Genomic DNA, 27,015 nt, shown 5'->3' with positions numbered 1-27,015 from the left:
CCTCTCACTCTCTCTGAAACTCAATTTTGAAGTTGTCCTCCATATATATATATTTTTTTTTTGGATCAGTATCACCATGGGTCATCTGAATATCAGCCTTTTATTTCGTCTTATAGTTTTATCATCGTACATCGTTGGTTGATTGTCTTTGTTTTCTTATGCAGTTGCATGGAGAGCTGTGTAAGGTACACTCTGCAATTTATTCCAAAATCACGTCAATTTTTCGTTCTTTGGAAACAACTAGGAGCAAGTCTGGTATCCAAACTTTATGTTCGCTGCATGTAGCACTTGAAAAGATTAAGAATCTTCTTTAGCATTGCTTAGAATGCAGTCAACTTTATTTGATAGGTATTCCCTCAATTTGCATTTGTAATTTATGTAGTAGTGCTACTCCAACTTTTCAAGTAAAAAATTATTTCCCCCCTCTACTCTGGAGGAATAAATTTCTGTTTTGGTGTTTAAATTTGTTTCATTCATGATGAGTTTGTATATAAATTGTACTGTCTATAACGGGCAAATTATTTGTTATCATTTAGGCACAATGGAATCGCAAATTTGTCAAGTATATCTTAGATTCTTGGTTGCATATTCACCTACTCACAACTATTGTATTCTGTCAATTGACTGGATGGATTTTTATAATTTCCAGACCTACTACAAGGTTAAGTATGAGCTCGACAAGAAAAGTGGCCTTATAGTAGTAAGATTCTTCTTTTTCTTCACTTACAGGTCGCATGTCTAATTTTTGTTGAAATGCAACTTAATTGATGATTATCCTGCTAGATGAATTGTAACTGAATTGATTTTAATTTTAATTTTAGAAACTTAGTTGATATGGAAATTGAACTTTTCTAAATCCTTTTATATTCCGTTATATTACACTATTGCGTCTGGTCTAGCAATTTTCATACGATCTCACCTATAAAGTTTGTTGCTTTATCATGTCATGTATTAGTTTGTTGCGTCTGGACTAGCAATTTTCGTACGATGTCACCTACAAAGTTTAATGTTTTATCATGTCATGTATTTTATGTTGGAGTTTATGTTCAATCACCAAAAGTAGAAATGGTTGCTTCTTTGTTCAAACCTATGTTCAAGAAAGATGGGGGGCATAATTAGTATAGCTTTTCTCACCACTTACATTTACTTTGCCACTTTAATATTTTTGTACCCAATTTCCATTATCTAATTATTTAAAACTTTCTGTTATTTTTGTTTTACGAAGAGAATACAGTTGCATAATTCTTCATACAATTTTCAATTCTGCAGCAACGCGCGGGCACAATTTATAGTACCTTCTATTATCAAATTTGGCGAGAAATTTTGGGCCACGCACTGCAACAACAAGGTGCACAATGATAAATATGAGAACGGGAAAGAGATGAGCGACAAAGATGTGAGTGAGAGATGAGAAAGACCAATTGAAAGCCACCTACCTTTCGAAGGAAAGAGAGCGTAAATTCGAGTCCATGAGTGAAGGACGACATAGCGAGAGAGACGAGGCGGCAAGAGGGATGTGAAAAACCAGATAGAGAGAGAAGCGTGATAGATTGAGAGAGAAGCAGCGTGAAAGTTAAAGAGAGTTATCGCAATTTATTTCGTTAATTAATTAGGCTTAGGAATTTAAAAAGCCCTAACCGTAAAAAATTTAGTATTCAAATGTAAGTTTTAAGAAGGTAGGAAAAATCCCACCAAATCCTACACAACGAAGCCAAGTTCTCGGCTAGGAACTTCACTACCGACAAAATATTTTGTAGGCAATAACACTATGTCGTCTGGAAGAGTTTGCCTCAAAATCTTAACCATGGTACGCACGTTTAGCTGACAAAGCAAAAAATTTGTCGGGTGAAAGTTGTTGTGCCGACACACTCTTACTTAGTCGGCTTGGAAATTATCGGTAAAATAATATTTTCTAGTAGTAGCTAGTTCTTCAACATTGAGGTTTTTTTTTTTTTTTTTTTTTTTGTCTGAATGAGAAGAAGGACAACGAGTTGATGCTTAAGGATTTGTTTGAAAATGCCTTTAAAATTATTAAAATGGTTTTTTATGAAAATATTTTTGAAACTAACTCTTAATAAAAACGTAAGTGAATCATGAAAAAACACTTAAACTTATTCCTAAAAAAAAAAAACACATAACTAGTGTATTATTTCAGGAAGCAATCTAAGTGTTTTTGAAACGCAAAAATATTTTCTCTAAAACAGTTTTGAATCATTTTAAAAGTACTCTTAAACGAATCATAAATCTACCGTATACAATATGTTATATTTATTTATTTATTTATTTTTATTATTTATCAAGCACACAAACAGTGAACCACGTAATGGGGTACCTTGCAAGGGGTTCACACTTTGGTCAAAATTTCGACTAATCCAATTTGCCCCCTAATGACTTAAACGCATCATTGTCCATAGATGACCCCAAAAGGAAGTAGAGACAATTATTAATTAGGAATGTTAATGAAAAGTCTAAAAAAACTTTAATTTTAATGAAAAATGACAAATAAAGATATAGTAAATAGTATCAGAGAAAAGTAAAAATGTGATTTTTCGTTAATAGTGAATAATACCAAAACTGTTTCGTTAAAACTCTCTTAATAATTTGTAGTTTGCCGGAATAATAACTCTTATTTCCAACTTGTTTTTTCTTTGCACCTTCCAAACCAAAAGTCGATTACATGAAATCGTTCACGTGGTTAAAACTTTTTTTTTCAACTTGGTGCAGTCACTACAATTTTTATGAGATTCCCAGTAACAATCCCTAACTAACAGGACTGAACCTTTTGCTGATTAATTAATCTTGTTGCATGGTCGAGGTTTTCTTAGACAGTCTCTAACTCGTAAAACCTAAAACTTTAAACTCAAAAAGTTTAGGTTTTAATCTAGGAACAATTTTATGCTCCAATCCTTTTGAGTTATATTTTTAAGTTAAGATTATTAAATAACGAATTTAGGATAATTTTTTCTTAAAGTAACTTTTAAAAAAAATTATGTAGACTATCCAAATTTTATTGTATAAACATTTTAATCTATAAATAAGATTCCGATAAATATTGAAAAATCAAACTAAACTGAAACCATGAAACTCATGGACAATATGAAAGAATATGAAACAAATGAAATATTTTTTTTTAAATTATTTTAGCCGTTGGATTTAAATTTGGACCATTAGAATTTTTTTTTTATTGTTAGATTTGATCATATTAGATCTTAACTATTGAATTAAATGAAATTTTAAATATAAAATTAGAAAAAATATACACATATATGGTGGGCCAGCCGACTAACTCATGTAAGAATTCTGGGCTAAATTTGCCGTAGAAATGAGTTTTGGGTTAAAACTCATATTTGGCCCAAGAGTTGGAGCAAGTTGAGGTAAGTTTAAAACCTAAAATTTGATTTTAACTCTAAAAATTGGAGTAGATTAAATGTGGGCAAAGAGATTGACCTATCATCTTTGGCATATATAATTACCGAAGTTTACTAATTCAATAGCTTTTAGAGGGAAAATGTGTACAAATCCCCACAGGAGATGTCTTGATTACACCATAATCATAATATTACAACAATAAAGAGTGTGACGTTGTTAGTACTTGTTTACTTTCGCATTTTTCATATATGCTTGCTTTTCTTCATATTGAATGAAATACTCCTATTGGGTATATGAAGGAATCATGATGAGGATAATTCCAAGAACATTTTTACATTGTCGATTTCAAGGTAGGCTAATGCGATTTTAACAAGACGTTAGTTGGTCTTTTTTAATTAAAAAAAAAGACGTTATTGATAAAATATAAGATTACAACTAAGAGGGAAAGGGGGGTTCTATTGGGGTCTGGCCTGGCTCTTTTCATGTTTGTAGCACAATTTTTGTCTAATATTATAAAATAATATATCAAAAAAATAAAATGACAGATGATCTATAAAGAATTCTTTCATCTGGAAGATAGTCCACAACATGTGATCCAAGAAAACAATATTCTCCTTTTGACAAGTAATTGGGTCAAGGCAGAACTTTCGTAAGCACGTCACGGCTTTTAAGAAAGGGGAGCCCGTGGACAAAGACAAACTGAAAACGACGAATCGGTAGACGACCACCACGGTAAATTGGGGCTAATTAAGGTCAAGGTCTTCTGTGCGTGTCGGATTAGAGAATTTATGAGAGGGAATAGGATCAAAAGGTTAGGAGAGAGAGGTACTTCCATTTTTATTCCTGGATTCAGACGAACATGTAATCTGGTTGCTGAATCCAGAATTTCTCCTGATTAAGGGTGGCTTTATCTTTCATGAACGCCAAAAATAATTTTCGAACAGTTGGAAATTGCTTATCAATAACTGGTGCGTCTGCTGTCTGGAATTTCTTTAATTGTAAGTTCATTGATTGTCGCTTTACTTTTCAAAGTTCTCTCTAGAAATTAGAAAGTGACTGTGAATGTATAAGTCGTATTAGCCCATGAGCATGCTCATATTGACCTTCATCATCAATTAGTGTCGGAATCAGAATTAAGTCATCGGTTGTTTTTGGCCTCAACCTTGTATATATTTGTGTGTATATTGTATTTGACTCTTATAAACAGTTAAGGTAAAATAAACTACAATATCCTTGTCATACTTCTTCTATTTTCTTCTATCATATTTTTCTTCCTTTTTTCTCTTCTTGTATAAAATACTTTAGTTGAAAAGCCTTAGAAGTCTTCAGCATTACTCCACATAGTATCGTGCATCCACTAATTCAATATAATACATCTCGTTACATACATTTCGATATTGACATTTAGGTACATTAGTTCAATATAATACATTTCGGTATATACATTTTGATTCTTTATAATATATTTATGTACAAATATTTCGGTACAAAGAAGTCAATTTTACATATTTCAGTATGTCATTTGTGTCCCTAATTTACCCTTTCTTTTAATATTTTCTCATTTATGTTCATTTATAATTAAAGAATTAATTTGTGCATATTAATAAAATTAAAATTTTAATGTGGAGACATTAAATAACAAAAATAACAAAAATAGAATATAAATTTTAATGGAAGTACACTTCAAGAGCTTAAATTGAATATATAATCTAGCACTAGGTTTTTCTTCTTTTTTTTTTTTAATTTTATTTTAACATTTGTGCCACTTATGTTCTTTCATAAGCATATAAAGTGGAGATATTAGGACTAATCGTGTGATGGACTCATGTTTTACAAGCACTTTTGATGACAAATTTTTATTTTCCCTTCTAGAAAGTTTGTGTGGAAGATTATTCATGAACTTTCCCAATTCATGGGCATGAGAAAACCAGTTGAGTAACGGAAAGGTGAGATGTAACAACTAGCTTTCTATATATCGGATAAGTTTTATAGAATGAAAGGTTTTCAATAGAAAACGAAGTGACAACTGCGTTTATACATTCATACACGACATGAATTCTTGCTCATATATTGACAAGTGAAGTCCTTCCTACAAAAATCCATAGTAACATCCCCATCCCATCCTTTGCTCTAATCTGTAGACTCTGGATTGAATATGGTTGCCAATTTTATTTCTCTCCCTCATTGTTTGTCCCCCAACTGGCATGCCAGATTTCCCTCGAGGCCAAGTGTACTGCGGCTTCAGCCAAAGTAAGGGTATTTTACATATCCCCTTAGCCTCACCTTCTATCCATGTGTTATTGTGTTTGTATATATTTGCAGGGATTCGTAAATGAGATTTGGATCTAGTGACTATCTTTTGGTTCTGTGTCATTGGTGAAGAAATCTGGATGTGGTGTGCTTCTAGTTGCGGGTTTGGTACTTTTATGCTGCAATGTCTTGTTCGTTTTCACCACTCAATCGTTTTCTCTAGTGTTGCTGTTTCGGTAACTGCTGACAAAACTTTCGTGGTGATGACGATGGCGAACATTGCTTTCTGCTGGTGAAGATTAGGGATTTGGATTTCCGTTTTAATTTATTTAATTAGGCTGGACTTTTATGTATTTATTTTCCTCATAATGTACTTGAATTATTTTACCTTCCTTTGTGTTGACTTGTAACCTTCTATTGAATTAATGAAATTGACTTTCCAGAACGAAAAAACAAAAATAAAAAAAGCAAAAGTCAATCTCACATTTAAGATAGAGCCAATTTTCATATCATGATGCGATCAATAACCCTTTGACCAAAATAAAATAAAATAAAAACATGTGACCAACAGGCACTAGGAAGTAAGAAATCTTGTGATCGTGGTCGTTCATCGTACATCGTGTGGTCAGTTTTCGTTAGGTATTATTTATATTTAATTTTAAATTTTAAATTTTAAACGATTTCTGATCACAAGATGTGCGATAAACGACGACGATCATGAGATCCCTCGCTGGATCAGTTTCCGCCTATGATGTTCTCATTTCTCTTCAGAAACGCACTTGGCTGAGACTACCAAGAGGCCTATAAATATCGAAGTGCCTTCTCACTTTTCACCAAATTTTCACACACAACATAATAGTACACACCCCTATCCTTCTAGACCCATCAATCTCTCAAAGCCGGCCGAAGGCCTTCAAAGACCTTCGGTTCATCTTCGTCACCGTTAATCAAGAACCAGGATCATGAAGGTATGTTTGAGATTTGAGGTCCATGCAAAAACATGCATTGGAAACAGAAAAGACAAATTATTTGATTCAAAATTTGTGTTCTATGCTAATCGATCGCTCTTTTTGGTTTGCAGCAAAAGGTCGTGATCAAGTTGTCTGTGCACGATGAAAGGACCAAAGCCAAAGCTATGAAAACTGCAGTTGGGGTAGATGGTAATTTACTTATTAACTGTGTTCTACAATAATTTAATCAAATACCAGAAATTAACTCTAATCCCAATTTAGCAGCTTTAGTTACAAATTATTACTAATTAAAGTTTAATAATGCAGGTGTGAACTCAGCAAGTTATCAACGTGACAAGGAACAAATAGAGGTAACGGGGGAAGGGGTTGATGTAGTTGTGCTCACAACTTCGCTTAGAAAAAGCTTGAAGTATGCTGATGTGCTGAGTGTGATCCCTGTGGAGGAGAAAAAGAAAGAGGAAAAGAAGGAGGAGTGTGCCATGGGTTACCCTCAATACGTGGTGGCTTATCCTTCGTATGAAGAACCCGCCAGTATATGCACCATTCTGTGATTGATAACTAATTGTATGTACTAGCTTCTCCACACTTGTTTTCAAGCTGATTTGGTATTGCTGTACTTTAAAAAAAACTAATTATAATGTGCTGTGAGAATAAGCAGCTGTGAAATAAAGCAGCAGAGTGTTTGGTATAATTTTTTTGTAAAAGTGCTTTTAAAAAAAAAAAAAACAGTATTATAGTGTTTGATAAACTTTTATGTAAAACAGATGTGAAAAAAAACTGGTTTTTCAAAGCTGGATTTTGCAGCTTTGTGTTTTTGGCTTTTTTTTTTCACCCAAAACTGTGAAAAAAAGCTGAAACTGAATGTTTACCAAACATAAAAAAGCAAAACAGTAATAGTATTATTATGAGAGAAAAGCAATAGGGCTTCGTCTTATCCATCGTAGTATTATTATGAGAGAAAAGCAAAACAGTAATAGTAGTTCTTACCCTTTATTTCATTTTCCGCACCATCATTTAGAGATCAAATGAATTGTAATTACAATTGAAATATTGCCTGAATGGTATTTCTTTCCCATATTTTCATAATATGTTTAGTTTTCTGCTAAGGTCATAGTGTTATAAGGAAATTGGTATTTTCCAATATTCTTCAATTATTCTGCAGTGTCTTTTGCCCAAAATTCTTGTAGTTTCTGTCGCCCAGAAAACTAGTTTCTTTTTTGCTACGAATACCCGCCCACAACTCGTAAAAGAAACTAGTGATGATAAAAGTTGTGAACTCAAATTTAACATTATCTCAAACTCAAACCCATATATCAATTTGCTTCAACTTAAAACCCCAAATGATCAACCCGAAGAGAGAAAGAAAAGGAAAGTAGCAGTCACAACCATCTAAAACTCCAAACATTTGATTCATGTGCATTGGAGAGAAATAATAAGCATTGGAGATTGCCTTTTTCTTCCATGGAGAGAACATTCATTAAACAAAGTCTAAATGGTAGAAATACGGCTTGCGCCCTAGAATGGATTAACATATAGAAAGAAGATGTCACATATAGAAAGAAGATGTCACTTATGCAAACAAAACATGAGTAATAATTATTCACCATAAACTTAAAAAGTAATACATAAATGAAAAAAAACATAAATACTTTTAAGCTCAAAAAGAAAAATCCTCCACAGAGGCCCAATAGTAGCTAGTGAAAAAAAAAAAAAAAAAAAAAACCCCTAAAAACTTTGGTGATAGATGACTGCCTCAGCTTGTTGAAATAAAAAATGGCCGATAATCCATACCGTCAATTCCGCACCACAAAATAACATTTGTCCATCCCTACATCCTACTATATACAGACATTCAAAAGCCTCAAAATTACACTTCATTCCTACATCGTGCCATGTACATATCCTGCCGTAATTGGAGATTGCCTTAAGCTGCAAGTGTGTTGAATAATAAAGGGGTAAATTTAAAATTACAAAACAGACACAAGTAAGGCATTGCCACATCAAGTGGCCCACATGTACCCTTCATATAACTGGTTAAAGGACAAATATGGCGACAACTGGACAGCCCATCCACCATTCCAAGACCCCTCCTGTAATTGCACTATTCTAATTATTACTTAGCTATATGTGTGAAACTATATAGTTCATAATCTCTTTTGTGCTATTAACCTATTAGTATATAAATTATAGATAATGCTAGCGAGATTAAAATTTTAAACTAAATTTACAAATCAAATTATGTGTCACCAATAAAAAATAAGCATGTAATCGACACTTAATTAGTAATCCAATCGTCAACAAACACATCATTTGGTTTACACAATTTAATTTAAAAAGTTAGTCTCCTTAACATTATCCATAAATTATATATAGAAAGTTGACATTTTTTTAGTCTGCAATTATATACTGCACACTGCTAACACATTCTTTAATTTGCGTGATTTACTCTTCAAATTTTTCTTTTTGTGTTGTGATGTGCCTTATGCTGAAGTGTTACGAGTTAGGGCGGAAATTTTGATGCCTCAAGGTGCACATTCCCATGACTATAATCACTTAGTAAGAGTCACGCGATCATGCACACACTTAGTAACATGACATACTCTTCATGAATTATTTAGGTTAGGTCATTAATTATATTACAAAAGCAAGGGGTAATCTAAGGGGTAAATTATTATAAAAATATGGCTACATTTTTTTAGTGGTCTGTGTGGTGATACGACACTTTCAATGTAACATATGTGGTAAAAAAATTGTTAATGAGCTCTATTAACAATTGAAGTCTAAATCCAAACTTATGTTGATCTTTTGTTAATCAAACTCACTTGACTATCACGTGAACAGGTCAAATTTGTCATTTCAATCAAAATTACATTTTATGTTTGATTTGGTGATTGATCCCGTAGAAATTTGGTGGACTACCTTTTTCTACTCATCCATCACTTGGCAATGAATCCCTGGCAATTGTATCTCCTAGATCTAAACATGCAATTGAATTTTTTTCCTTTTTAATATCAAAATATGTTTCACTGGTTGAGCAATTTTTTTTATTATTTTTAAGAAACACACCTTTCTTTTGCTAAAGTACAAAACGACACACTCATTTCCTAATACAAACACATGACACACTCATTTCCTAATACAAACACACGACACACTCATTTCCTAATACAAACACACTCACCATTTGAATACTCGATATTTCAAGAGCAGAAGGAAGCAACCACTGCCAGGTGATGGAGGAGAAAAAAGAGGTCAGCCCCCAAATTTTCACGGGATCAATCACCAAATCAGACATAAAATATAATTTAAATTGAAATGATGAATTTGACCCCTCTATGTAATATTCACGTGAGTTTGCTTAACGAAATACTAATGGAAGTTTGGGTTTGAAGTTCAATTGCAAACAGGACTCACCATAGAGGTTTGATTAACAACTTTTTTACACAAAGGTCACATTGATTGTGCTGTGCCACCACAGTAAACACAAAAAAAAATTGGCCTAATAATAAAACAAAAAGACACAAATAAGGCATTGTGCTGCTACTGCCTAATGTACCTTTCACCATGGTTGTTAAATTACAAATCAAGATGGTGATAGATGACAACTTGAACTGCAATTCCCCTTGGCTTGATCTTAAACAAGGAAAAAAAAAATAGAAAAACAAGAACAAGAGGGAAAAGCAAGAAAACAGAAAGGAGAGAGGCTTTTTAGCGGATCAACAAAAAAGGAAATTAACTTGGCTTCTTAATAATTGAGGTGGAGTTTTGCTTCAATGGTTGAGGAGGAGTTCCTCCTCATTTCATCATTTCATGACCAGTTTATGAAATTTTAAACTTATTATCGGAATTATGAATATTATAAATTATTTTATAAAGATCATTTTTGTAACAAACAAAAAAGAGAACCTTTCGTCATCAAACTATACAAAAACAAATATAGATGAATATAGTAAAATTATTATGAAATGTCTATTTATTTGTTATATTTGATTGACTAAACGATTCACAATTTTTATAAAATAATTTATAATAAAAAAGATTCCAATTATAAAAAGTTTCATAAAGATTCCCAATAAATATTTGTAAATTGAATGCATAATAAATTAAGAAAGAACTCCTCATCAATCTTAAGAGCCAACCTCCTCTCAACAAAATAGCACACTTCTATGTAGCTGTGTACTTAACACTGTAAGAAATGATTGGTTTAAACTTCGCATTATATGATGAGGATTGATCGGTCGGTCAGTCTAACAGCTAGACATGCATGACTCCCTTAATGCCAACTAAGAAAAATCAACATTGTTATTGACAATTTGCTTAGATGGCATCCAGGGAGCCAGGCACGTCGTGCCTCTTGACTGGTGGATAGGTTGATCCTTAATCATCGTGCATCTCATCATAATTGGCCTGCACAATAATAAGAAGCTCAATAAACTAAATAATCCAACCCAATTATCCGCAATTATGACAGTTAATGATTTGCAAGAAAAGAAGTCATCCAGGTGAGAAATTTTATCAGATCTCAATTCTTACCTGGTTCCTAGACCATATTAGATAGCAAATAACTCTAAAAACACGAAAGTTACAGGAAAAGTAACAATGTATAAGAAGTTTAACTGCATTAGTTTCCAACAGGTAAAGAACCGTGGGATTAAACAACCCTAAATGCGAAAGTGTAAGCGTAGGAGATGAGTCAACAATGTATAGCAATCAGACAGTCCTACTTCTATAAGTGTCAACGACAACAGGAGATGAGTCCACGGTGTTCAAGAAGCTTAATTACATTGCTTACCCGATAGTTAGAGTACTGAATCTGAATCATAAACTATGCATGACAAAGAAATTGGAGGAAGTTACTAGAAAATAGCAATTGTATTCAAGTCTAGCTTTGTTCTCTCTTGCTCGAATTTACTTGACTGCATGGGAAGTGTGCAGAGAAGTGGGATTTATAAGGAAAGATGGAAGTGATAGAAGTAGGCAAAGACAACAGAACATCCAACTGCAGATATGAGAGATTAGATAGCACTGCTCCTTCTCAAACAGCAGACGGCAGAAACAGGTTTTTTCTTCAACATTATTTCTCACTCTCTATTTTTCTGCAACAAAATTAACATTTATCTTCTCAGATATCAGTGGTAAATATTGATGTGTATCATTATAATGTTATTAGTAGCTTAATAATGCCAAAAACGGCGGCCTTGAGCTTTGCTCTGCAGGAGTGTGGAAAGTTTGGATGTTTCTGGCGTTGGATATGGTGACCTATTATTTCCCATCACCCATAAAATTTTAAAAATAGTTTCCAGGTAAGTGGGCAGCTGTTGATAGGAGAGAGCCAACCGCCTTGTTGACCGGTATTAGACGGCGCCAAAGTCACCGCATGAGACAAATCACAGCCTTGCTTTAGGTGGTCTAACGTACTGTCTTACGGCCGTTTGTGGGACATTTGTTACCAAGGGTACTTACAAGGTAGGAGGTAGGAGATGCGGCACATGTTACAATTAGTGTGTATAATCTAAATTAATAGGAGATAGATAGAGAGATTTGAACAATACACGCTGGAAGATAAGGCTTCATATTTTCTCACCATCATTTTTTGCAATATGATTTAAATTAAACACGTGAACAACTTGTAAAACATATAATGACACATCCCTATTGTGTATCTCGATAACTACACGCTTATATTTTGTACCATATTTATGAATCACGTTCTTGATTCAATTTATAAGTGACTTGCATAAATGAGTCTTATTTCTCTTCTTTTTTTTCCTCTCAAATTCAAGCAATAGTTAGGGGAAAGGAGTGGAAGCATTTTACCACTTGTGTTACAAATCATTTTCAGTCTTATTTCTAATTTAACAATTAATCAGTAAACATGATTTACCAAAAAAAGTAATTAATTTTTTTAAATTAGCAAGCATTCATTTATTGTAAAATGTAGAGGAGAAATTGAAGAATTATATGATGACTTCTATGAAATGCCGATTACAGTTCTGAAAAAGGGAGCAAATATCAGTACATATAGTATTTGGGCCATGTTTCATGGTGTCTGATTGGTTAGCAGTTGGATTTGTGGTGGATGACTAGACTTGGGTTAGCCCAGAAAGAGCCTGACCCAAATCTGCCATAACTCGGTGTAGGTTGAATCTGAAACAAACTAAACAACCCCCACCCCCCGCGCGCCCCCCCCCCCCGGCGGCGGGGCGGCAGGGCCCGGGTTTCAAACTTATTGCCCTTTTAAAGATCAGTAATCTCAAACAACCCCCTGTTACCAACTTATTGTCCTTTTAAAGATGAGTAAAATTGTTATTAGTAATACAGTGTAGTGATATTATCTTTCACATGTAGGTTCAATTTTTATAAATAACAAGTTCAATACTAAATATAGTTAGCATATTGTGTGAGTCCCACGGAACAAGAAGGAGAAATGTTCAAAGCTCCAAGTCCGAATGCCTTGAAGTAAGCACCAACTTGTAAATTTTAAAATTTGTTATTGTAATAGTATTTTACCTACGATTTAGAATATCTGCTCAATTGCAGTAAAAAAAAAAAACACATTCTTCAAATGAGTCACAAACATTAATTTGATACTTCCATGCAAAAACACTTAGTTTACGCTAAAAATTCGTAAACAAATGCTTCCACTTATTGCTACTCATTTTTGTTGACATATGGTTCTTTTCGACCCTCAAAATAGTACAGGCATGAACAGGAAGTCTAAAAGCCTAATGGAATAGAAAGGGGTTTCTACTGTGCACTATAGCCGACTGCTCACCAGTCTGTTTTGATTAAGCAACGTAAAGCACTTTTGGACCGACAAGGCATTAGGAACACACCTACATAGACACCAACTTAGACCATGTGTTCGTCACCAATCAAAGGCAAAAGTTTAGGATAATAGTCAGATCACTACTCGGAAAGAACATCATTGACTAGTCAACATTGAGCAAGATTCGGTACGTGTTGGCCTATCAAATGAACAATTGTCACTTAACCGCTGAATGACTAATGAACGAAAAAGATTGTTAGCCCGCCAATCTACATAGGCCAAAATAGTAAAGTAGGTGAATCCAAGACTTTTTGCATCCATTAAGGGTCTATATAAAGGGGTGGGCACCTCTTATAAAAGGGTCGGACGATGGAGAAAAGAGAGAATTTAGTCTATAGCCGAGTGACACTTGTTACCTTTATATCAATATATTATGAACAACACATTGAATGTAATCCATCTTTGGAAAATGAACTACTTAAATCTTAAGTTCATTTTATTTATAGCCTGAAGCCCAAGCCCACTAAGATCAAGAGTTCTATTGTTAACCTGCAAATTTTGAGTGTAACAATTTTCACTCCCTCCCGTTCCCAAGCCACAAAACCTCAAGAATACCTCTCTAGAGTAGCCCTATTTCTTTGATGATCAAATACTCTGCTCCAGAAATAAAGAAAATTAAATCCCTCTACAGAGTAGCCCGTTTATCTTTTAAAAAAAAAAAATCCTAAAAATTTCTTTCTCAGAGAAAAACTAAATAATTGAAAAAGAAATGAAAACCGTGAATTCGAAATGGGGGACTCAAGAATCCCCAACAACTAAAAAAATGAAACTTGAAAGGTTTTTGTTTTGATTTCACCTTCTCTGGGGCCTAGTTCTCCGCAGCAATCGGCATGAGAGAGAGGAAAGAGGGGAGAGAGGTTGGTGGCGGCGGTGGTGTGGCTGTGGGTGAACTAGTGAAGCAATTTACAGAGTTATCATTCAGAAGGTTTTTTCTTTCGTTGAGAAGGTTTCCGTCGGGGGAAAAGGAATGTTGTCGAAACGAGAGAATGATGGCTCATGAACTGAATATCAGACAACCCACGCATGTATCGCAAGGGCATTTTGGACATTTTAATACTAGGCTGGAAAAAACAACCATTAAAACAGAGGCAAAACAATCAAAACACTATTGAATGAATAGTACTATTTTCTCACCCAAATTATAATCTCATCCCATGAAATTAAAATGCTATTTTTCTACCCATTATTTTCCCTAAAATAATTATTTTTTTTTATGTATTACCTCCAGTGCCACCTGAGCTGATTTCGTTCTTTGAAGGTGCTATTTGGAATAAATCAACCTAACAAGAATTCCCAGACTCCACTTTTGATCGGAGGATGGACACCCCGCCGTTGGATTCGTCCAAGCACTTTAACTATATCCAAATGACCATCTTCAGAGAAGGCAGCATGCCATCTGAGGAATTCTGGTCTAATTGGATAGAAGGCATCAAACTCAGCTGTCGAAGCTTTCTTCATTAAAAAATAACGCCATTCTCTCTCACAACCAAGCATCCAAGATAAAACCAATTCCCTCGCTTTCGGCTTTTCTTCACTAACTGGAGTCTTGGAAATTCAAATTAGATTTGTAAATGCTGCAACCCTTGAGGGTTTCTTCAAGATGGTAAAAGAAATTCACATAGAGAGGAGGGAGGGAGGAAGGGAAAGGTGTGTTTTTTAGCACTCATTATTTATCGCCTTCTAGTATATATATAATTTTTCTTAATAAAAAACCTACGATTGAATCCTTGTATGCTAATATGTTAACGATGGATACATTAATCTAAAAAAAAGAAAGGATGATTTTATTGTAAGTTAACAACTAGTGGATATCATATACAAAGTTCAATGTTCAAAGTTCAACAGATGGTTAGCTTTGGTGAAAACCAAATATAGCTACACGATCTGCAAGCTTTCACACCTCCAATTTTGCTTTTGTTAGTTTCTTATTTGGGTTTGAATTCTTTTTTGTTTAACTTTGTTGGTCCAATTTTACTTGTACTTATGTGACTTTGGACCTTTGTTGTGTAAACGTGGGTTGTTGGTAATGAAAATGTTTACCTTGTACCAAAAAAAAAAAAAAAAAAAAAAAAAAAAAAGGGCCAAATGTATCTCATGGCTCAAAGGAGGTTCCCTCTTGTAGCTAACAACACTAGGCATTGTCATCAGCCGGCATTGGACTGGCTTATGTAATTATGGAAGAGTCCAATGTCTTATAAACGTGCAGGCTTCTCATTTGTAAAATTCGCTGTATTATCTCCTCGGCCACTTGATGGGCTACTTCACAAGGTTCAAAACTCAATTTCCCCCAATCTACCAACCCCTTTTTCTTTGTGCACTCATAGTTCCTTCATCTCCAAATATTCAATTATTGTAATAGGAGGGTCCACATTAACATAATTTGGGAACTTAAATACTAAAAATATTGAGTACTATTTCGGTTTGATGATCACATTGTCACGTGATATTATCAATTCATTGGTTATATTCTAACATGTGTATTACTTTTTAATATTGTATCACAGATTTATAATATATCAACCATGTCGTTTACTTATATTATTACTCGTAATAACAAAATCATGTTATGATGTGAAAGTTAAGATCTATATGAAACAAGTGGACCTTGCCCTCCATCCTAATATAACAACTCCTCATTTTATATATTACATTTACATTATCCAGCTAGGCTAAACTATACCATATTGGGCATTGCAAAGTTCATGGAGGCTTCTTTTGCCAACATCTATTGGAAGTCTTTAAAACCCCAAGTCTGTGTTGCAGAAGAGGCAGGGAAACAAGGGTCAATGAACCAAGCAATGAGGCCGCCAACCACAGCCCTTTGCCTCCTCTCCTTCCTTTTCTCCTCTCTAGTACTCCATACTCCCACCTTTGCCATCAAAAAGGTAAGCATTCAATCTCTGCCTCCATTAAAAATTGCAAAAAAACCAAAGTAACTTCCTTTGCATTTCACTAGCACTTGTGCTAATTTTTCATTTTTCTTTCTCCTTTCTACTGTTTTTGCAGTCATATGTGGTGTACTTGGGATCACATTCACATCCCCCAAACTTATTGGAACTTGAACTAAACCAAGTCACAGACAATCACTATGAGTTTCTTGGCTCCTTCTTGGGCAGGTACTTAACACATATTTCCAACTAAAATACATAATCACCGCCTTTCGCGGATTAAATGTTTGAATTTTTTCTGCAAAATGCAGCCATGAAGCTGCAAAAGAATCCCTCTTTTACTCCTACACAAGGCACATCAATGGCTTTGCTGCCACCCTAGAAGAAGAAGAGGCGGCTCAGATTGCAAGTGAGACTATTTTCTTATCTTCTTTTTTTCTCTGTTCTTTTTATCCTCTTCTTAATTATATATGGTGCCGTTGAAATACTGCAGAGCATCCAAAGGTAGTCTCATTATTCTTGAACCAGGGAAGAAAATTACACACAACTCGATCGTGGGATTTCTTGGGACTTGAGCAAGAGGGTGTTGTTCCACCCAATTCAATCTGGAAGAAGGCAAGATATGGTGAAGATTCGATCATAGGAAACCTTGATACCGGTTAGGTTTTCTTGATCTCTGTTTTTCTTTTTTTCTTTTTTTTTTTTCCTTCTCAAATTTAAAAATCGAATTTCTTCACTTCCAGGTCATGTTCATGCACTCAAATATTATAGGAAGGCATCAATCAGCTCAATGTCATGTGCCCAATAATTTTGATTTGGATCGTTGACTCTTTTATTAGTTATTGTCACTCGTTTAAATGAGTACTTCTCAACATAATAATGTTCACAATTTGATTTTCATTTTCTTGAAACCATTAATTTGGTGCTCTGATATATTCTACCAATTTTATTGGTTCCCACTGATACACGTGATGCATATGACAAAAATTCATGGACATTGAGGGAGGCATTCCTTCTACAAAATTAATTATTAGTATTGTGCAACGCTTCCCTCAGGAAGGTTCAACTCTAATTTAAGGTTTTTTTATGTAGTTTTGGATCACCATTTAACTAGAAAAGATCTTGGCATTACCTGGCTTCCTCTTATTTTATTACCTTTTGGTTTTTCACAAATAAGTATCCAAAAACTATTTTTTTATAGTAAGAGATATTTTTTGTTTTAAAGAAAAAGACTGTAGACTCGACTGTTATTGTATTTAATTGTCCTTATTTGCAACATTGGTAAAGTTTGTTTTAGCTTGATTTTTACATAATTCACTCTAACATTATCAGTTCGGATGGAAACATAAGACGGATGTAAGTTTAAAAAGAATTCCGATTGTTTTGTTGAGCACTCTTAACCCTAGTGTTGTTGAATGGAATGTAGGCGCATGGCCAAAATCCAAGAGCTTTAGTGATGAAGGGTATGGACCGATTCCATCCAAGTGGAAAGGAATCTGTCAAAATCAGACAGATCCAAAATTTCACTGCAACAGGTACCCACTCTTAATTTTATGATTATTTTCTAAGCAAGTTTAGTTTACTCTTATGTTTGCTGTTCTATAATACCAAGAATAATCAAATGTTAAATTTCATGGTGTAATTAAAGTGTCTTGGTAACGGTTAAACAGGATAGGCTCGTTGCCAATGCATATTCGAGTTAGGCAAGAACTGTAGTGGGCTGGCCCCTTGTATTTGAGTTCAAATTCATTTTTTGTAAATTAAGTGGTTTAGAACATTACCTTATCAGAAAAGTAAAGATACACTCATTGCTAAAACACGCTTGTTGAAATTGAAGCAAGAAAACAAGAGACTCTTCTTCGGTCATTGTAATCAGGCCCAGTTTTATCCAAACTTGGATGGTCCAACTGAGTGATCCCCCTTAGTAGTGGGGAAAATGGTACCTATAAAGAGGATTCATTTGAAACTTTCTCATAAAGTTGTGGTCGTTCATATTCTAGAAACCTAGAACACCGTACAAATTGAGAATATAAATCTGCGTCAATGCCTTGTATATGATCCCATTTCTCAAAATTCATGTAATTAGATTATAATTTGATTCATTTTTTTATTAATTGAACACTACATCTAAGGTCCTAATCAACTATCTTATTTATAAGGTTTTTCAAATCACCTGCTAGCATGTGCTATAGTGAAATTTATCTTTACTCTTTCAAAGCGAAGACAGTTGAGGTTTCACCTTAAAACCAATTGATAATATGAAAAGTAACCTAATTACTTATTAGCACACGCAAAGTCCTTGTTTTCCTCAATGTTAGATTCACACTCTCAACATAAAAGAAGTCTCAGATGGTTAGTTTCATCTAGACGATGTATTTTATTGTGGCACTGAGTGGATTATAAAAATCTTTCTATTATTGGTAGTACGAAAAATGCCTTTTCAAATCAGAAAGAGATCCTCTTCGTATCTCTTTCTCTAAAGCCATCAAATCAAGTGATCCAGGTCCTTAAAATTTAATTCAACGGCAAAAAATTATTATAACTTATAAAAGTTTTTACTAACTTCTTTATTTTTAACTGTTTGATCAAATTTTAAAAGTTTGGATGACTTGATTTGGTGGTTTTGAGGATCTCTTTCCCCCCAAATCAGCTTGCTTAATATTTGAAAAAGACATCTTCTCTAGGACAATAAATTAACCTACCAAGCTATTGAAGTCAAACTCTTTGTCCAACAGCTAGCATGAAAGAAGATGCCTCATGCTCCCATCCATATCAATATAAATTTAATCCTTCATTGGAAATCTAACTTCTATTCACTATTCTATTAGACTCTTTCACCGCTTGTAGTCCAAAAGAAAGACAGTAAAAGAAAACATATATATTACGGACTTGATTTCTCTGCCCTTCTAGTTCTTATATATTCTTATCATTTCTTATTTGTACGGTCACGGTTAAGTCACGTCAATATTTTATATCATTATTGGTTTTTGTCTTATTATCTCTATAAAAAAAAATCAATATAAAATATCGACATGGCTTAACCGTGACCGCACAAAACAAAAAGGAATGAGAATGTATGGGATCTGGAAGGGCAGAGAAGCCGGAACCATATATTACAAGGCAACTTCTTTAGATTAAGAAAACAAATTACGTTATAATAATGAGAGAGAAGACAGGTCCAGAACATGACTGTTGTTTTAATATAGTTTGTTATCTGCATGTATGCGGTAGTCCCTCAGCAGTTTACAAAAGCGTATTTTGGTAGGAGTAGTATAACGGCTCACTATTAGTTAATATTGATATTGTCTTTAGCTTAATATTTTATATATATATATATATAAAAGGTTGTGACATTTATGCAAAAAGTCTCAATGTTATTAATAATGAAATCACTCATTGTATGTTGCATTTTATCTGAAAAAGTTTTCGACGCTGGATTTTATATACTTCCAACATATTTTTCATATTGTAAATTAAGGTTTTGACTTGTTATATAGTGGTAACTTTGTAACCCATTCGGTAACAAACTTTTTGCCATGAAAGGAAGCTAATTGGAGCAAGATACTTCAACAAGGGCTTTGCTGCAGTTGCTGGCCCCCTCAACTCCTCCTTCAATTCGCCGCGCGACAACGATGGCCATGGCTCCCATACCTTGTCAACAGCTGGTGGAAATTTCGTAACCGGTGCAAGCGTGTTCGGCTTTGGTAATGGAACAGCAAAGGGTGGATCACCAAAATCCAGGGTTGCAGCCTATAAGGTCTGCTGGCCTCCAATGGGAGGAGGTGGATGCTTTGATGCAGACATATTGGCTGCATTTGATGTGGCCATCGATGACGGCGTTGATGTGTTGTCCGTTTCATTGGGTGGAAATCCCACCACATTCTTCAATGACAGTGTTTCAATTGGTGCTTTCCATGCTGTTAAGCGTGGCATTGTGGTGGTTTGCTCGGCGGGGAATTCTGGTCCGGCTGAAGGTACTGTCTCCAATATATCGCCATGGCAGATCACGGTCGGCGCCAGTACAATGGATAGGGAGTTTCCTAGTTATGTCACCCTTGGAAACTGGAAGCACTTCAAGGTTAGTTATAGTCCCTTTTTCCGCTAGTGATTTTAACAAGAGTAATGCTATTCATACTATGTTTTTATACGATATTTCTATACCACTTTAGATGGCATTTGATGTGGACAGCCACATCATTTGAAAAATTTGCAAAACCCAAGGAAATGAAGGAAAAAGACTCCTCGTATACTGTGGCGAAGCCAAAAATCGTCAGGGGGAGGGGCGAAACTTAAAAGGGTAAAATATCTCAAAAATGTAGACAACCAAATCAGAGTAGACAATGTTAATGTCATTCATAATTTATCAATACAAACCAAGGTTAAAAAACGTTAGACACTAGCCGGACGGCGGGTTAGAATCTAGTCTAGACGCGGATTTACGTAAATTTATTATATATCATATAAATAAGTACATTTTGCACTTAATAAATGTACTATATTCTATAAATAAACGTTGAACCATACTTACGTTATTTTTTTTTAGAAAAAGGGTAACAAAATGTTTACACGTTATTTGGGAGGTTTTTTTTATTAACAAACAATATTATTTATCTTAAAGGGGAATTAGCTAAACTTTATATTGGGTTAGTTATAATAAAATGGTTCAAATTTACTTTTGACGATAATCGAATCTGACACCTGCTATTTGGGTGTTTTAGGTAAATATTGTTATATGGAATACAATTGAGAAAGGGGAAGATGGTGGAATAGAGAAAATGATGAGGAAATTAAAACGTTAAAAAAAAAAAAAGATAATACAAACAAAAAGTCAACAAAATAGAAGATGGTGGAGTTAAAAACGAAATGTGGCGGGCCCAAATTAAAAAGGAAAAGAAGCGATACGAGTGATGACTTGTCCCTGTTTAAATAATTTATTTTTTCTTTAACTCAATAATAGAACGACGTCGTCCACTAAAGGAAGGATTTTTTAATTTTCAAGCAGGACCAAAATGCCTTCGTTTTCTGGCCTGGTTTTTCTAAAAAGAATTACAACCCTGCGCATAGTAGCAGGGAAAAACCAGAAACAAGCAGCATTTCATAATTTCCGAAGGGACCAGAGGGGCGAAACCATTGCTCCAAGGCTAGATTTCCGGCGAGGGGAGGGGCACCCCTCCTTGTGCCTCTGTAGCTTCGTCTTTGCTCGTATACAACAATCATCATTTAATTAACTAGTTTTTGTTAATTATTAGTTTATTAAAGGAAAATGTTATTGACACTTCAAAAATCTCATTCTACACTCTTAACAAATGTATTTTTGTTTCCTAATATAGAAAGTTTGGAGTATAGAATGAGATTTTTGGAATGCTAATAACAATTCCCTTATTAAATAATGAACTAAATTTAAAAATCTGATTAATTCAAATGATGTGGCTGTCCACATCAAATACCACCTAAAATAGTATAAAAACATGGTATAAAAATATGATAAAAATAACATTCTCGTTTATGCCCTGCACTCATATCCATGAGTGCAGAAAATATAATTCGTTAAATATTCAGTCCGAAATGCAGACAGAGAGAAGAGTGGAGTACCAAAATAGTTAGCGTCCTTTTTTATTCTAACATAAATTAGACATGTTAAGAGTGTTTGAGGGGAGATTACGTTATATATATCCTGCAAAACTACTCAAATCCCTCGGGTTTTTCAACAGTTCTTGTAAAAGATTAAAATTAAAAAAAAAAAAAAAACTTGACGCTAGATTACATATTTAATTTAATCTCTTAAAGTGTACTTTTATCAAAATTTATATTCAATTTTTGTTATTTAATGTGTATTTTTATCTAATCTCTCCACATTAAATTTTAATTTTATTAATATGCACATATTTCGGTCTTTAATTATAAATGAACATAAATGAGAAAATATTAAAAGAAATTTGTGATACAAAAATATATAAATACATAAGTATACAGAAATGACTGTGCCAAAATATATAAAATTGACTTTTTTGTACCGAATTATTTGTACCTACATGATTGTATCGAAATTGTCACATCCCGGCCCGGGTGGGACGACTTCCCGGGCCTGCTCCATTACCGTAGCACGATATTGTCCGCTTTGGGCTTACCATTCCCTCACGGTTTTGTTTTTGGGAACTCACGAGCAACTTCCCAGAGGGTCACCCATCCTGGGAGTGCTCTAGCCCAATTATCGCTTAACTTCGGAGTTCCTACAGAACCCGAAGCCAGTGAGCTCCCAAAAGGCCTCGTGCTAGGTAAGGATTGGAATATACATTTAAGGATCACTTCCTTGGGCGATGTGGGATGTCACAATCCACCCCCCTTAGGGGCCCGACGTCCTCGTCGGCACACCACGGCCAGGGTTAGGCTTTGATACCAATTTGTCACATCCCGGCCCGGGTGGGACGACTTCCCGGGCCCACTCCATTACCGTAGCACGATATTGTCCCCTTTGGGCTTACCATTCCCTCACGGTTTTGTTTTTGGGAACTCATGAGCAACTTCCCAGAGGGTCACCCATCCTGGGAGTGCTCTAGCCCAATTCTCGCTTAACTTCGGAGTTCCTACGGAACCCGAAGCCAGTGAGCTCCCAAAAGGCCTCGTGCTAGGTAAGGATGAGAATATACATTTAAGGATCACTTCCCTGGGCGATGTAGGATGTCACAGAAATATATTATAATGAACCTAAATGTATACACCGGAATGTATTATATTGAATTAATGCACCTAAATGTCAATATCGAAATGTATGTACCAAAATATACATACCGAAATGTATGCACCGAAATATAGTATATTGAATTAATGTACCTAAAAGTGTGACATCCCACATCGCCCAGGGGAGTGAACCTTATATGTATATTCTCATTTCTACCTAGCACGAGGCCTTTTGGGAGCTCACTGGCTTCAGGTTCCATGGGAACTCCGAAGTTAAGCGAGTAGCGCACGAGAGCATTCCCAGGATGGGTGACTCATCGGGAAGTTCCGTGTGAGTTCCCAGAAACAAAACCGTGAGGGCGTGGTCGGGGCCTAAAGCGGACAATATTGTGCTACGGTGATGGAGCGGGTCCTGGAAGTGGTCCCCCCCGGGCCGGGATGTGACAAAAAGTCAATACTCAAATGTGTGTACCAAAATGTACGTACTGAAATGCATTATATTGAATTAATGTACCTATATGTTTGTATCGATGGATATACCGAAATATTCAAATGTATTAATGTACCTAAATGAAGAACATACAAAATTGTTATCAGAATATATATTATAAAAAAATGAGTTGCCTAAATGTGGACATTAAAATATATTATGATGAATGAAATAAAAATTAAATTTAAATGTAATTAGTACATTAAAATAAAAATAAAAAGATAAATAAAACATCAAAATATAACTAATCAATGAGATGATTAAATGTACTTGGGACTAAAATTGGATCTTAATCTTACATAAGGTTATGGTCTAAAACTCATCATTTTTAAGGATTAAAATGAAGTTTTCTAGGGTTTTTTTTTTTTTTCACTTTAATCATTCAAGAAGATTGAAATTTAAAATAAACCTAGTGTTAGATTACATATTGATTATAATCCCTTGATGTGTCCTTAATTCAAAATAATTATTTTGCATTTTATTTAATGTCTCCCCATTAAATATTTAAATTTATTAGTATACAAATTTTAATTTTAATTTTAATTTTTTACCAAAAAAGTTTTTAATTTATTAATTTTATTTAACATTTTTCAAACTTGAAAGACTCAATTAACGTACTTAAATGTTAATTAGTACCGAAATATATGTATTAAAATATATGCACCGAAATGTATTATATTAAATTAATGTACCTAAATGTGTGTACCAAAATGTATGCACCGAAATGTTAGTACCGAAATATATTATATTGAATTAATATACCTACATGTTTATATCGAAATGTATGTACCGAAATGTGTGTACCTAAATCTATGTACTGAAATGTAATATAATAAATTTAATGTACCTAAATGAAGAAGACAACGTACATTGAAATATATTGTATAACAAAAATTAGTTTATCTAAATGTTTACAACAAAATATATCACGATAAATGAAATGAAAATGAAATAAAATTAATACATTAAAAATTAGGAAGAAAAAGAGAAATAATTAAAAGAATCAAAATATAATTAATAAATGAGGTTATTAATGTATCAAGGGACTAAAATTAGATTTCGATCTTACTTATGGTTTTAATCTAAAAGTCATCTTTACCAAGGATTAAAATGAAATTTTCCGTAATTTTTATCCACTTTGTTCTGAAGGGACAAAGCTTATCGGCTGTTGCTTTGCGGAGTAAGAAAAAGAAATTCTACCAACTTATTAGTGCTGCAGATGCTAAAGCAGCTAATGCATCAGCTCAAGAAGCGTAAGGATAAAAACATTAAACTTTCGATTTTCATTGTACTAAAACCATATTCAAGTTCTCTAAGTAATCTGCTTATATGATGCTGCAGTTTGCTATGCAAGCCCAACACGCTTGATCCTAAAAAAGTGAAGGGAAAGATATTGGCCTGTCTTCGAGGGGACAATGCAAGGGTGGACAAAGGTGAGCAAGCCTTCTTGGCTGGCGCCGTGGGAATGATTCTTGCTAACAATGAGCTTACCGGGAATGAAATTATTGCTGATCCACATGTTCTCCCTGCTTCACATATCAATTTCACCGACGGGAACCTTGTCTTTGCTTATATTTATTCAACTAAGTAAGATGGATGAAGTACCTCCAAATTACCAGTTTTAGACTGCATTTGTTTCACATGTTAGGATGCTTCATTTCAGTGTCAGCAGTATCAAGTTTTTTGGTAAAATTACTAATTGAGAGACTTACATATTTTGATAGGTCTCCACGGGCTTACATAAAGCGCGCAATAACGGAACTGGGAACGAAGCCATCTCCATTCATGGCAGCATTTTCATCGAAGGGACCCAACGCCATTACACCAGGCATCCTTAAGGTTTTTTATTAGCAAAACAATTTCTGTTCATTGAACAGACTCCCCAAGTTTTTTGCTCGTTTTAAGTATTCGGTAACTGTTGTTTTACATTAATTCAGCCTGATATCACTGCACCTGGAGTGAGTGTCATAGCAGCCTACACAGAAGCACAAGGGCCAACAAATCAAATGTTTGACAAACGGCGAATTCCATTCAACTCAGTGTCAGGCACATCAATGTCATGTCCACATATTTCCGGTATTTGTGGCCTTCTTAAAACCCTCTATCCTCATTGGAGTCCTGCAGCCATTAAGTCTGCAATCATGACCACTGGTAAGAAGTCCCTACGCACATTAGTTTATGCATTCGCTTCACATTAATGTCTGTCAAGAGAGCATTACTCATCTGTATGATAATTTTTTTTTTTCAAATCTTGTGTTACACAGCGGTGACACAAGATAACAGTATGGAACCATTGCTCAATGCTTCTTTCTATGAAGCAACACCATTTAGTTACGGCGCAGGACATGTTAACCCAAACAGTGCTATGGATCCTGGATTGGTTTATGACTTATCCCTTAACGATTACTTGAACTTCCTGTGCGCAATTGGCTACAATGAAACACAAATTGAAATGTTTTCAGAGGAGATGTATAAGTGCTCCAAACCAGCTATAAGTCTCACTAACCTCAACTACCCCTCAATCACTGTCCCTAAAATCTCTGGTTCCCTTGAGGTGACTAGAACAGTGAAAAATGTTGGCTCTCCAGGAACATATAAGGCGCGTATCCAAAATCCAGATGGTATATCAGTTTCTGTTGAGCCGAAGGAGTTGAAGTTCAAGAAAATTGGTGAAGAGAAAAGCTTTAAGGTACTCCTGCAGGTTAGAGAAGCAAAACAAGATAAAAACTACGTGTTTGGGAAGTTGATATGGTCAGATGGTAAACACTATGTGAGGAGTCCAATTGTTGTCAAGGCTGCCTAAAGCTAGAATAGTAGGCATATTGCTTCAGCTTATTTTACTTCACCTCACTTAGTTTCACGTTTCTTGTGTACTAAGCTAATGAGTTACAATAATTATTGGCAATGAAAATATTACTATTATTATGGGGAGAGGGGAGAGTTCTAGCTAAACTATTACAATAATTTAAGGGAGAGAAAAGTTTCAGACCAGGGACGCATGCGTAGAATTTCAATACCATATCCACTAGGATACTGGCCACATGCCACTATATATATGACTACTAATGTTATTACTCATTTGAACTTGTATTGGATGGGATTAAAAATCATAAATATATTTCAAAGCAAAAACAGAAAAGAAGCCAAAGGTTATACTTTGATACAAAAATGGGATTATCTGCAGGCTTTAACTAATTTGACTAGTTTATTTAATCTAATTAGTAAGGGTAAAGTACAAAAAACTATCTCAACTATTAGGATCACGACAGTTTCATAACTCATATTTTAAAATTGACAATGTCATACCGCATCTTACGAATTTGTGACAATATCATACCTTCGTCAATTTTTCTGTTAAGTGCTGACGTGGCTTAATTCAGGACCTACTTTCTATTAAAAATTATTAAAAACTAAAAAATAATTATTTAATATTTTTTAAATATTAAAATAATAATAAAAAGTAGAAAAAAAAACCCTCATTTCGTCCCTCCCCTCCTCCCTCCTCCCTCCTCCCTCCTCTCCCCATCTTCATCTTCTTCC

General features: G+C 34.5%; 2 protein-coding genes and 1 long non-coding RNA gene across 3 annotated transcripts; all 3 read left to right on the top strand.

The window, feature by feature from the left end:
- Positions 1-161: 161 nt before the first annotated feature.
- Positions 162-1,934, top strand: LOC125474985. Its single transcript, XR_007256338.1, has 3 exons — positions 162-185; positions 650-700; positions 1,270-1,934. It is a non-coding gene; the product is annotated as an uncharacterized LOC125474985 (long non-coding RNA).
- A 4,493-nt stretch (positions 1,935-6,427) lies between these two features.
- LOC103951779 lies at positions 6,428-7,281 on the top strand. Its single transcript, XM_018648538.2, has 3 exons — positions 6,428-6,587; positions 6,701-6,779; positions 6,897-7,281. Exons 1-3 carry the CDS (start codon positions 6,582-6,584, stop codon positions 7,139-7,141), a joined length of 330 nt encoding a protein of 109 aa, XP_018504054.1. The 5' UTR covers positions 6,428-6,581; the 3' UTR covers positions 7,142-7,281.
- Positions 7,282-16,078: 8,797 nt separating this feature from the next.
- LOC103951780 (subtilisin-like protease SBT5.3) lies at positions 16,079-26,406 on the top strand. Its single transcript, XM_009363230.3, has 11 exons — positions 16,079-16,304; positions 16,426-16,535; positions 16,619-16,716; positions 16,801-16,965; positions 17,734-17,842; positions 19,851-20,385; positions 24,625-24,728; positions 24,817-25,062; positions 25,200-25,314; positions 25,413-25,626; positions 25,740-26,406. Exons 1-11 carry the CDS (start codon positions 16,122-16,124, stop codon positions 26,276-26,278), a joined length of 2,418 nt encoding a protein of 805 aa, XP_009361505.2. The 5' UTR covers positions 16,079-16,121; the 3' UTR covers positions 26,279-26,406.
- Positions 26,407-27,015: the final 609 nt, after the last annotated feature.

Source organism: the organism of the source record quoted next, unplaced genomic scaffold (genome assembly GCF_019419815.1).
Source record: "Pyrus x bretschneideri cultivar Hongxiangsu unplaced genomic scaffold, Pyrus_bretschneideri_v1 Contig13, whole genome shotgun sequence".
NCBI lineage: Eukaryota > Viridiplantae > Streptophyta > Magnoliopsida > Rosales > Rosaceae > Pyrus > Pyrus x bretschneideri.
This window is presented reverse-complemented; position numbering and strand designations above follow the sequence as displayed.

Coding starts and splice junctions, on each gene's coding strand:
- LOC103951779 (XM_018648538.2), top strand. Junction 6,780..6,896: donor AACTGCAGTTGGGGTAGATG/GTAATTTACTTA, acceptor TTAATAATGCAG/GTGTGAACTCAGCAAGTTAT.
- LOC103951780 (XM_009363230.3), top strand. CDS start 16,122: ATGGAGGCTTCTTTTGCCAACATCTATTGGAAGTCTTTAAAACCCCAA. Junction 16,305..16,425: donor CCACCTTTGCCATCAAAAAG/GTAAGCATTCAA, acceptor CTGTTTTTGCAG/TCATATGTGGTGTACTTGGG. Junction 25,627..25,739: donor GTCTGCAATCATGACCACTG/GTAAGAAGTCCC, acceptor TGTGTTACACAG/CGGTGACACAAGATAACAGT.